Source organism: Mycteria americana, chromosome 18 (assembly GCF_035582795.1).
Source record: "Mycteria americana isolate JAX WOST 10 ecotype Jacksonville Zoo and Gardens chromosome 18, USCA_MyAme_1.0, whole genome shotgun sequence".
In the NCBI taxonomy this organism is placed as follows: Eukaryota; Metazoa; Chordata; class Aves; order Ciconiiformes; family Ciconiidae; genus Mycteria; species Mycteria americana.
The window spans coordinates 8,250,881-8,263,640 of NC_134382.1; the positions used below are offsets into that span (position 1 = coordinate 8,250,881).

The 12,760-nt window shown below is 47.6% G+C and overlaps 1 protein-coding gene across 1 annotated transcript in view; it reads right to left on the reverse strand.

The window, feature by feature from the left end:
* The window catches only part of ACAP3 (ArfGAP with coiled-coil, ankyrin repeat and PH domains 3), a 109,553-nt gene that overhangs the window by 52,274 nt on the left and 44,519 nt on the right, over window positions 1-12,760 (reverse strand). The window contains exons 2-4 of the mRNA XM_075520185.1: window positions 10,562-10,619; window positions 6,654-6,773; window positions 6,088-6,141 (exon numbers count right to left, since the gene is read on the reverse strand). Coding sequence (XP_075376300.1) covers window positions 6,088-6,141; window positions 6,654-6,773; window positions 10,562-10,619 — 232 coding nt within the window. The remainder of the gene's footprint in view (window positions 1-6,087; window positions 6,142-6,653; window positions 6,774-10,561; window positions 10,620-12,760) is intronic.

Genomic DNA, 12,760 nt, shown 5'->3' on the forward strand with positions numbered 1-12,760 from the left:
CGCTCAGCATAGCTAAATCTCCCCTGCAAGCTGCTACTGCTCCTGCTGGAGGACTCCTGTGACGTAGCTACAGTGATTTATGGCAGAGAGGAAAGCTTAGGACCTAATGAAGCTCCACACAGCGCTGTCTGGAGTAGTACTGATGAGGGCAATGTTAATGTTACATCTTCTGAGCTGGAAAATACCTGGTGCTGCTGAAAATGCACTTAAGGGGCTCAGCCAGAGTAATCCTATCACAACAGCACTTTCACTTGCATCCTTTCACTTTTCTTATATTTCGGATCACATAGAGAGAGGGAACTGCATGGGAAAGAGCCTTGATGTGTAAAAGTGAAAAGGTTGTGCTGCAGATCCTGGTATTTCCTTCCAAGACATGTGTAGGGCAATAGGCCGGTGGGAAAACTGCCTCCCGCTCTTTGACAGAGCCAGGGATTATTGCATCCCCACACTCACTGCCTCCTGCCCTCGTATAACCTGGAGCCGCCCCTTCCCTAGTGCCTTGGAAGTGGGTGCTGACAGCTTTGAACTATCCATAAGTTGTACCTCTCTTAATCTGGACAGCTAGTCAGCACCAAGAGTTGGCATGGAGCACAGCCAGTTGTGTCTGCTTTAAAAGTCTATGGAGAGGATTACCCTGACTTCACAAGTGCTGATTAGGTACATGACTGCAGTAGAAAGAACTGCACCTAAAAGCAGCCCAGGGAACTCTGACCTAATCAGAAGTTTGGGGGGAACAAAATCCACTTCAAGTCTAGGCTTTAACAGGCTTTGGCAATGGGGTGAAAAAAACCCGTGAGCTTCTGCACTGCTGTAATTCCAAACACCATTGCCTAGTGTCAGTGTAAATCCAATAGCTCGTAATTGTCAGCTACCACTCTAGAACTGATGGCAACTTTATGCTCCTTTACCTGTGGGATACCTTGTTACACTCATGTCCTTAATTACATTCATCAGATTCTGTAAAAGAGGGCAAGGTTGTTTGCTCACACGTAATGGTCTGGCAGATTGCTATGCCTTTCAACCTGTTTTGTGTTTTAGGGAGGGTGATAAGGAGGCAGGAAGGAGGCAAGCAAACAAACACACAGGTTTTGGAGCTGACAGCACAGCATCTGTCTGCAGACAAGCCAGGAGCATTTCCAGTGCAGAAGAGCTTGGCAAGCCACAGTCAAAATTTATTCACTCCAGTGTGGTATGTAGTGAGGAGGAGGAGTCACAGGGGAGACTTCAGGCCCTCGAGCAAAATTCCAGTTCATGCCACTCAGGCTGATGTGAAAGGAAATGGTTCACTGGCGAGCTGTGCAGGAAGGTTGCTGCAAGGCTCTGGCATCCCTGCCTGCCACCCGCTGCTCAGAGGTCTCACAGAGGTAGCTGGGAACTTATTCCCTGTCATGGATCATGCACCTCTAACCAGCGCCTGGAAGCTCGTCTGATGAGGCGATGCGATACAGCATCCTCCAGCCAGTTCAGCTGTGCCCCACGCTGCAAAGACTGCACTGGCCAGAGAACGGGCAGGGAGCTTCTGCAGAATGTCAGCTCATTCCGTGCTGAGGCAAAGGCTCCTGGCAGGCAGGGTAGTGATAGAACAGAACAGTACAAATAATGGGACAGCCCATAACATTCAGTGGAGAGAAGTGCTCGGGGACATTTAAGTGTTTACACAGTGAGGGGAAGACCCCTCACTCCCTCAGGATCTCAGGTACAAGGAATTGTTTAGTACAAGGGTTGTTCAGCCTGGAGAAAAGGAGGCTGAGGGGAGACCTCATCGCTCTCTACAACTGCCTGAAAGGAGGCTGTAGAGAGGTGGGGTCGGTCTCTTCTCCCAGGTAAGAAGTGATAGGACGAGAGGAAATGGCCTCAAGTTGCGCCAGGGGAGGTTTAGACTGGATATTAGGAAAAATTTCTTCACTGAAAGGGTTGTCCAGCATTGGAACAGGCTGCCCAGGGAAGTGGTTGAGTCGCCATCCCTCCCTGGAGGAATTCCTGGAATTCCCTGGAGGAATTCGGCAGACCTACACACTTCCGTGGTTGTTAGGAGAGGGAAATGACAGCCCCCTAAAGCAAAATGCAGTATTTTGCTTTATTGCTTGATCTCAACCAAGAGAAATACATGCACAGCATCCTGCCTTGAGTCTGACTCCGAGGTGACACGGCAGCCAGCAGAACCTTCGGCTTTTCTGCCGATGCTGCTACCGACATCTGCGGCTGCAGCAATGCCTCAAGAGGTCAGCATTGTAACATCAGTAGGAAGCTCTTTTTCAAGCCACCAAGCGTACGTTTCTGAACAGAATATCCTAGGAAGCCAATTGCCCAAGACGTTGGAAGGCCATTTTCCCTAGAGCAGCAAGCAAAATCAGGCTCCAGGCTAAGCAGTTGGCATGTTACAGAAACACGTCCTCTGGGGCTGCTAGGGCCGTACCGTTCTCCAACTCACCAGTCAAATCAAACACAACGAGCTAGAGACATTAGTTCCTTGACCTCTTACTCAATCAGCATTACCTACGTCAGTTTGTCTGAGCCATCTAACCTTTCCGGTCTCCCCTACAAAGCCATCCCCAGTAAAGCAGCTGCCCAAGCAAGCCATGTTAGGCAGTAAACATGGCCAGCCAAAGCCAGGAGCCCAAACTTCTTAAATAGTTCATGGGGAGAGGCAGTCACCTCCAGAGGACAGTTCAGGGAAGCCTTACCTTCATGAACCTTTTCAGCCAGCACAAGCTAGCACTGCGGTCAAAGAGTTTGCTGTGTTTGTGTGGTTGCATTGTAAAATGGCTTTAACTAGCTAAAAACCCAGCTAGCCTGGACACAGACCAGTGCCCTCTGCAGCTGTATGACCCCCTGAGCCAGCACTACGGAGGGATGACAAGGGTGCTGGAAAAAAGTTAAAAATGGAGAGAAGGCAAGAGGGGTGGCAGGACTGCCTCTCTCTGTGGTACAGCTAGTCTGTGCTGGCTGGAAGAAGTCATGAAACTGCTTAGACTAAAGCAGCTCCTGAGGGAACCCAGTCTCCTAACTGGGAACTAACCCAGAAGGTGTGAGTGCTTGCTGCACGTGGTTCTGCAAGGGTCAAACAGCTTTATAATTTGGTTGCTTTTATTTCTCTCACCAAGCCAAAGCAAGCAGCACAGATCTGAATGGGGAAGGGACAATGCAGAATTGCTCCCTGCACTGTTTGCTAAGCAGCCTTGGCTTGACCATGGCTGAAATCCTCCACAGACACGGTTCCCCATGGAGCAGTGCTGCTCTCTCACAGCAGGTCCTACTCCAATTTCATTGTCAGAGAGGGGCCCAACACTATTTCCAGTTATATCAGTGTAATCTCCTAGAAGTCTGTGTGGCTGAACACAATTTGAATCCCAGCACCTTTAATCTCAGTATTAAACCTGTCCCCTTTTCCCTCTGTCTACCCTTCCTTGGTTTCATCCCTTTCTACAGCTTGGGCAAAATTCCATTACCTGAGGTATTGATTCATCTTTCTGACGATCCTGGTATTTACCTGGCACAAATTAGCAGAGCTTCTGTTAGTCATTAGGTTGTGTGTCCTCCCAATAGCCCCTCAGAGACAGGAAAGCACTTGAAATGCCTTTTGCAGATATGGAAGCTGAGACATAAATGTACAATAGCCCAGATCCATAAAGGTATTGAGGTTTTTAACTTCTATGCATGCTTTGACATGAGTAAGGCATTAGCCCAAATGCACGTGGCTAAGAGCACAAAAAAAGGCAGAGGACACTGACTCCAGCTCTTCTGAACTCAGCTCTCTTTTGGCATCTGTCCTCTAAGGCTGCTTTAATGTTTTTTCCTCCTTGTGCATTAAAGGAAGGTGGGAATGCTCTGGAGCTCAGTGTGTTCATCTTCTACATTCAAGGGGGTTTTACACTTGGATTTTACTGAACTAGAATCAGGACATCTCCGGGCCCCATGCTCTAGCAATAAAATCATAAAACAAGCTTTTCCAACCAATTTTTGGGGGATATTTTCCCTTCTTTTTAACTTGTTCCAGTTGTACATACTGTCCTGGCCACATTCCTAGAGTAAGCACTGACAACTGTTTCATAGCTGAGATCCTCAGACATGGATGAGCCAAGATACACATACACACACACGCACAGGCACACACAAAGGAGACAGCAGAAGGCACTAAAAATAACTCAGCTAATTGCACAGCCGTCGGAGAGGGCTCAAGATGCAGCAGTCATTCCAAAGCCATTTCCTGGAGAGGGACTCACACTGCTGCGCACCAGGGGAGGAGGGTACTCTCCAAAGGCTCGGGAGAGGGAGGATTTAAGCACGTTTCCCCTTGTGCATGCAGCTGCTGGTAGGGAAATACTGCCTTTTACAATCCCTGAGTCACATGGAGTGGGGAGCTCACCCCTGCTGAACAGGGTGGGGTGCATGGGAAGGGTTCTACCACATCAGCTGGGGATTTGACAGCTCTGGGAAGGGTCCTTCTGCTTATTAGCCGCCTGAGGCAAGAGCAATCCCAGAACTGCCACTTTTGGCAGAGACCAGGGATCCAGGGGAAGCTGCACAGCCGGCGTAGTGGAGCTTGCAGACAGCATTCTGCATCTAGAGGTTTGTGGCTGGGACTGTTTCCTCATGGCTGGGCTGCACACACTCCTCAGCCCAGCCCCTATCAGTGCAGCTGTGATGTGATCCCTGGGCACGAAGGGGTAGCTTCTCAGGGGTTCATATGCTCCTTGGCAGAAAGGCTTTACGTTTTCAGAGGCAATTTGCGCAGCATCAGAAAAATCAGGGTTTGACTCTCTCTGCTTTGACACAAACACACCTTTTCTCTGATGCTCACACTGGTTTATTCACTCCCTCCCCACCAACAACATTGCTGTACAGCTGTTTGACTGTTCCCAAATACTAACAGTCCTAGGAGAGCTGTGTGTGCAGTACTTCTTTTCCCTGTCATTTTTTACTAGGAAACAGTCTTCCTACCTGCTTCATGAAATAATTAAATGGACTTGATGCAGCTCCTTCTCCAGCTGCACATGGTTAACTTGCATCCCAAAAGCAAGCATCGTGCCTAATGTACTTTGACAGGGGCATCGTGGTATAAAAGTGGGTCAGTCCAGTGCTGACACCCTGAAGCTTCCTTCACTTTAAAGCACTTGTGCTTTAAGCTCCTACTGAGTTACAGATTTAAAATTGCGGGTCTGGCATGGAGCCACCAAGCATGAAGCACCTTCCTCTTCTGTGAGGTTTACGGATGCCATGGCTGGATGTTTGGAATGGACAAAGGGCAGATTCTAACTCCTTGGGCTCTGTTAGTGAGATACAGTCAGCTCAGGAGAATAGCCATTGTCTGGGCATTTCCCTCCTTTCATCTCAGTGTAGCATTAATATGTCCTGTGTTATCCTTAAACACAGAGCTGCACACAACTCACTGAGTCTGCTCCCAGCACCAACTGAACAATGCAGTCCTTTCAGTTTGAGCCATTCACAGCCTTGCCGGTGTCCTAATGTCACAAATTTGAATGCCAAGCTTCAGGGTGTATTCCAAATCTGCAGCAACAAGGTTATACACGCAAGCTGCTAACAGCCAGAGTCCTAACTTGGCAGAGCTCCTCAGGACCCTGTCTGTCCTCACTACAAAATCCTGTGCTATCCACAAAGAAGAACAAGGTATCTGCAGTGCGGGACCTTTTGTGAGCTCTCCTCTTCCTTTGATGAAGGGGTCTCTAACCTCACCCTTCGACATACTCATTGTACATCTCTGATCTGAAATGAGCCACAAGGCACCCATGCAACAGTACATACCCTTTCGCTAAGTGGTACCTCCTCTGCAAGCCTGTGGAAATCCCATTTCCTAGCGTACGTGATGCATCAGGAGTGATCATTGCGAGTACACAGACTCACAGCTCATCCAATTCAATCCTGTTGCAAGAGGCAACAATAACTCCCAGCGCTTTGCTATCCTCTTGGCTACGCAATGTGCAGGGACTGGAACCTGAAAGACATTCCCTTCATGGGCCCCACCTTTGCGCAGTGTCAAGTAAGCCAACCACAGGAGACCAGTAATCAGTGCCTTGAGAAAGAGGTTGCCATCAGCACACAAAAAGACAAGAGGAAGCAGCATCTTACCATGTGATAGTTAATCATTTCCTGCAGACTGTCTCCAAATTTGTCGAGGCACTCCTGCAAAAAAAGGTAAAGAGAACTGGCAGTGAATAGAAGCAGCTGCCCTTCATTCCCAGGGGTTCAACGGCTGAGAGACGCTCTCATTAAGCCACTGAAGAGCCACTCTGTCATTTGACAAGAAGGCGTTTCAAAAACGTCTGACATTGAAGTCATAGGCTCCCTGTCCTTTCCAGTTTAGTGCTGAAATCAACATGTCAGTTGTTGCTTATGTAGGCTGGTTACCGGCGTTTCCTAAATAACTGATGCTTACTGACCTAGATTCTAACAACCTTGCCAGCACTGTGGCTTCTTAAAAGTCCAGTTCTCCCTGCAAACAATGAATCTCACTCTGATCTTTCAGCATTGCATTATCAGATGGTCTCTACATTCCTCCAAAAATAAAATCTCATACTAAATGGCTACTTAAACAGTATAAGAGTCTTGGACATCCGGTCCATACACAGCGTCAGGAAGCTTAACACTGCCCAGCCCTCACTGTGTCCCATGCTCCATCCCACAGGATGACTTACCGAAATCATTTCATCCTTCTTGCACTGCTGCGACAAGTCCCGGACTCCGCTGACAAAGTGCTTGTTCGTGGTGATGTAGGCTTTGCCCGCTTCAATCATCCCACTGCATAGCTTTACCAGCTGCACAAGGAGAGAGGTGTGAGCGGATAGGCAGCTGATCACATCAAACTGAATTGCAACCAGGCTGGTTTTAGTCTGCACCAACGCCACAGCCCAAGGCCTTTAGAACAGGATGCCATTGACGATCCTGCTGTGGCTACCCTAGCAACCCTTACTGCACGTGGCAGAAACAGGGATGCAAATCGCACTTCTCGGGGTATATCATGCTGTCAACATTTCACTTGTCACTTAAGAGTAACAGTTCCAGGCTATCCCCTGAGGACAGATGAATCAGGGCAGGCTATTTTTTCCTGTGGGTTTCTGCTGTTCATTCTACTCTGAGGCATCAGGACTGAAATAAAAGGGACCTGATCACACAGATTGACTGGGAAGAGGGAATATGCCTTGGTGCTGGGTGGAAGCGATAAGCTGTCTAGAATCTCCCTGCTGGGAGTATGTTGCTCTTTGGGATTGTTGAGTCTCTGAGGCCAGCTGGCTGTTCTGTATACTTGTGGAGACTTCTCTTGCTGTTACCCTGAGATGAAGGGGAGCCAGCATTCAGCAGCCTCGTGTTTTTGTATCATGTTTTCCTCAAACCAACTGACCAGGACTGCTTAAGCCACATCTGCTGTGTGCAGGCAGGGAAAATCTATGTTCCCTCACATGCAGATAAAATCATCAAGATTGCAGATAACTATGAATCAATTCCCACAATTCTGCAGCCCAAGGAAACTTTGCTGGTGCACTGTGAGAGATTACAGCATATATCTCTGGACTGCCTGTGACTTAGTACAGTCTTTCTGATGGACCTGGAAGGAGCTTTGTTCGGAGAAATGTTAACAACTTTAAGCAAGCTACACGTGCTCCGATTCTCATCACCAGCCTTGTTATAGTGAAGCTACCAGTGAAGTTACCTGGAACTTGCAGCAAAATGGGGTGGTTTCCTCACCTTGGAATCAGTTTGCTGCAGCACAGGTATACATCTCAAGACAGCCTTTATTAACTTTTGATAACTTAACAGCTGCAGGGAACATTCCAGACTTCCTAGCCACAGCAAACTGCCTTAGCATGCCTGGAACTGGCTGTAAAGACTGGAGCATTAGCTTAGCTAGAATTCCTGGTCATTAGCCTATCTCCTTGCAGCCAAAGCTTCTTGTAAAAGGTTATGGTAAACAACTCAAGATAAATCCATAAACCAAAGGCCCAAGAGATTTGCAACAGTAACTGCTGGCCACTGAGCACAATTTTTAAATTTGTTGTTTGATTGTTTTTAAATCATCACTGTTCTAGGCTTTTTAACTAAGTGAAAAACTTCAGCTGCTGATAATGAACAACACTTGGAACTGAAGTTTTCCATTCTCAAAATCCAGGAGCCTTTTAGGGAGATTAATCTTTCTAACGAAAAATGCCTTTAGAAATCTATCCCTGTCAACCAGCCTCACCTACAGGCTGGGAATGAGTAGCTCTCAAGTTTGGCTTGATGCCAAAGCCCCACTGAAGCATGGTGTGCTGGCTTTGGGCTTGGTGCTTGTTCTGTTTATGCAGCCACAAGGCTTCGGGGTCTAGTCTGTATGGATGCGTTGCAGAACAAGCTTGCTTGCCTCTGTCTGCAGTTCTGTAAAAATATATCTGAGTACATCCGAATGTATAAACATATATAGAGTCACACGTGGTATATCTGTGGATATATAGTATATACAGTCTTCACTCTTTCACACTCATCCTCTCCTGTCCACGCAATTTGACGGAACAGTATTGGATGCTAGCAGAGTTGTACTATCCCATCCAAGCCCAGAGAAGAAAAGCAAACAGATGCAGTTCCTGTCACATCTGGAGCCCAGATGTACACTAGGGGTTTGGACAGATCCTCCGGAAAGGAAATCCAGCCTATTCTGCAACGTGGCGGTTTCTAGCATACGTCTGTGCAAACACTTGTGGCCAAGGCTGCGTTACTAGTAGCTGAAGGCCGTTCAGCACAAGCACACTCCCAAGGGGAGCAATGATGGCTTTGCAGATGGAGCACAGGACAGAATGAAGGAAATCTCTTTGAAACAGCCCAAATCTCTGGTGTTCCCTCGGATGAATCATTTACACTGCCCTTTACCTCCATTTTAAACAGATGTTAAAAGGCTAATCACTTATAAACTCAGTGCTCAGGGGCACAGTAAAAGGCAGAGAAACAGAGTCGGTCCTTGCCAGCTTGCTGCTCTTACAGAACTAGTCACGCCAGCTGTTTGGGTACCACTGAACAACATTTCCACCAAGCCCTAGAAAGGCCGCCCTGGCCATCCACCCAGCTGGTACGCAGGAGAGGAGCTGGGCCATCCAAGGCTGATTTATTAGGAATGGGGATGATTGAGTCTTGTCCAAAGTTACCCTCAGAGAAACTAATCTGAACTTCAGTGGCTCTTCAGATGCAAACTCCGGTCTCGCTTGCCCTGGACCCAGACCTGATAAGCCTGTTGCTGACAGTGACTGAGCCAGCACTTTGCATCACTGGTCATCTCCGCAGCAGACAGGGGAAATGATGCATGCAAAGAGAACGACACGTCTGCCCACTTCGCACTACCAGAATATCACCCCATAACTGCCGTCAGGGGAAGACCACAATTGCACGAGACTATTGTTTTAATGCAGTCTTCACCCAAAGGAGCTCAAATCAATTTGCAGCAAAGCACTGAACAATAAAAAGCTGAGAGCCCTGAACAGCTCTTGTACTTCCAGCCTGCCCTCCTCGCTCCAGGATTGCTCCTGGCATACCAAGTCGTCTAACTACAGGGGGCACTGACAGCAGTAGTGCTAGAATCGGAGCACGTTTTGCCCCGTGCTTTGTCTTTAGAGCCTTACCCTCTTCCATAGAGGAAAACAGATAGCCTAAATCCCTTTGCAGCTTTCACCAGTGCGACTGGTTAGCTTGCGCGGATAACCATTTCAAGCAGCTTGAGTAGTAAATAGGTTTTATAGGACACAGCTTTGCCTAGGGCTTGTGACTTCAACAAAGCCCATTTCTCCATCAGACGCAAGAGTCTTATCCCTTGCTAGCTTTGGGAAATCTCACAGATAAAAAGCCAACAGCTCTTCCGGCTCCTTTTCTTCGTTTCTCCCTGCTCTCATTTAGAAACAACTTGGCTGATGTCTCTAGACATCAGGTGGAGTGGGGGCAGAAAAGCCGCCTTCCATCATAAAGCCTCTGACTTAGATCCAAACTACCAACTGGATGTAAAGAATCACCACCATAAATGCAAAATGGCCAAACTGGTGCCCCAGAGGATATTTCCAGTGTCAGATTACAGCTGTGGCACATAGCCTGGCTGAACATCAGACAGCAACCACCATCATCAGTCTGAATCTGGCCCCTTGCTTACCTGCAAGTGTCTCCTTACATCCCTGAGATGACACAGAGGTGCCTGTGCTGTGTGGACATGGAACAGCTCCTACCCCACACAGGTTAATATCACAAGCAAGATGGTGGAAAGGGGAAACAGGCAGCACTGAAGGAACTTGCCACAGCAGGAGAAGCAGTGTCAGTCCCTGAGATCCAGGACCAGAACAAGAAGGCCATCAGGGGCATTAGGAGCCCAAGCCTTGGACCTCTTGTCCTAACTGCTTTGGCAGTCACAAAGGAGCCTTGACAGGTACCTGTCAGTAGAGGGAGACATGGCCCTGTTGACAAGCCCAGTGTATTATACATTAGTTTCCTGACAGCCTGAGATGGGCTCACTTTTTAGAGGAGACTGGTGGGGCCATATTCCTAAGCGAGAACTCATCAGTCCCTCTTCAAACCAACGCACTAAGCTGCCCCATCTTACCTTGTCAAGCTTTGCCTCTATCTCCACCACATCTGTTTCCACTTCATCAATGGTTGCCCTGCAATGACAATAGCAAAAAGAAATGATTAATTGATTGCTTATGATGATTGGGAAAGAAGCCAGAAAGTCCCAGATGAGTAAAGATCAGAGGGACTATGGTATGTGGACGGATTCACATTTCCCACTTTGAGGTTTCCTGCTGCTACGTAAGCTCAGGACTTGCTTACTCAGGAGGAGGATCACACCTCATCAGGAATGAATTCCACAGGGCTGGGAAAAGAGATGGAGATTATGCTATTTGTCATTTGCTATGACAAATTCAGGTGTGCTGTGATAGTCATACACAGCAAACTCATTTAGGGGCCTTGTTCTGATTCTGCAGGCAATGTTGTTAATTGGTCGTAATGCTGAGTGACACAGAAATAACCATTGTTACACCTTAGCCATCCACTCACATCAGGCACAAATTGCTTCCTTCAGTACCATCAAAACCCATTTTCTAGGCTATGACTGTGCCTGAAGTGCCACCACATGGCGAATTATGTCCTTTGAACTTTAGGAAGCATCACTCAAGCAGAAAGACATCTTGGTCCTTTTGTCGCTGAACACCTTTCACACATGTGGGGCTTTGCTTGCATACAGATAAATCTGCTCCATGATTATCGGATCTGTTTTCTTTCCACATCACGGGACAGATGTGGCAGCAAGAGGCTAGTAGAATCCAGCTGCAAAGGTCACCAGGCCTCCCTCACAAAGTGAAATATTAACATGACATCAGCCATTTGCAAGAGGCATTCCCAGACTGAGGCATGTGGTATGAAATGACTTTTTTGAGGTCAGAGTCCATCGGTAAGCACTGTAAACCTGAGAGCATTCCCTTGCAGAGCTGTTCACTCCTATATGATGTCTATACTTGGACAGTTGTTTCTTTAACCACACACCTGGAAATGTGGTTAAGCCTCACACCACCCTTATGCACCAAGGATATGTAATCCAAATTTCACTGCAAGGAGCTTCTTAAGTTTGTGGGCTTGTAATTTAAAAGGTTGGTTCCTGAAATGTTACACTCAGGCTTTAAAAAAATCCAGCACTGAACATGTGCCAGATGAAAGAACAGAGGGGAGAGATGTAACTTAGAGCCACGCGAATCAATGCTGCTACTCAGCAAAAGGACAGGACACCCACAAACCAAACGGAACAGCAAAAGTCCTGAAGAAACCATTAGAGTATGTAGTAGTTCTGTGCCTCTGAGGTTTTTGGTGTCTTCAGTGAATTAGTGAATTATAAAGATAGTGACTGCCTTCACTAAGGGACATGCTTCTAAGAGAAGGAAGGGTAAATTTAAGAAGAAAGCCCAAAAGGTCACAAAGCTGGGGTCTAAATCTAGATTTCTGCCAAGGGGAGGAAAGGTTCAGGCCAACAGCATGGTACTTGTATATACCTTACAAAGATTACACATAACCAAAGTAGCACAGCACACTCAGTAACATCTATTCTAAGCATTCTTCAATGGGAAATATGCATAATACCTTACACAGGTGTGTGCAGTCCCCATCTGTAAGCTATGAGACAGCCAACATTTGCTACAGTCCTGTGTAATCCAGGGGGAGCAAAGAGGAGGGAGTCTGTCCTCACACAGTACTGGAGTAAAACAGAAGACCAAACGTTGGCAGGTCTGTCCCTAGCATCCGGGAGATCTTCAGCAGCTTCAGACCGACACTGCAGGAGAGAGCATCTTTTCTACCCATGCACACCCTCCAAAGCCTCATGTGGGCTGTGAGCAGCCAGCTAATTGGGACATCCTGTGTGGTTCGCTCTTTGATTAATGACAACAAAGGCCAGGCGATGTTATATGACTGTGGGAACTCCCCTCCCTGCACGCTATGCCTGGCCTCGCCACATACCTGTACTCCAAGAAGGTGGCACGAAACTGATAACAAGGTGGAGCAGAGCAAAGCCCCTTCTGACACCCAAGAAGTTGGAGTTGGTAGGAGAGCTAGGAGACACTGACACACCACCCTGCAAACCAGAAGGCTGGAAAGTCTAAATAATACATTGGGCGTTACATGAAGAATCAGTGATGGAGAGTGACAGATTAGCACCCTTCCCCGGCAGACCCTCAGTCTTGTCTGTTGACTTTGCTGGAGGCAATGGAAATCAACTACGTTTTTCCTGTTGGGTGCCAGATCACTTTGGCCT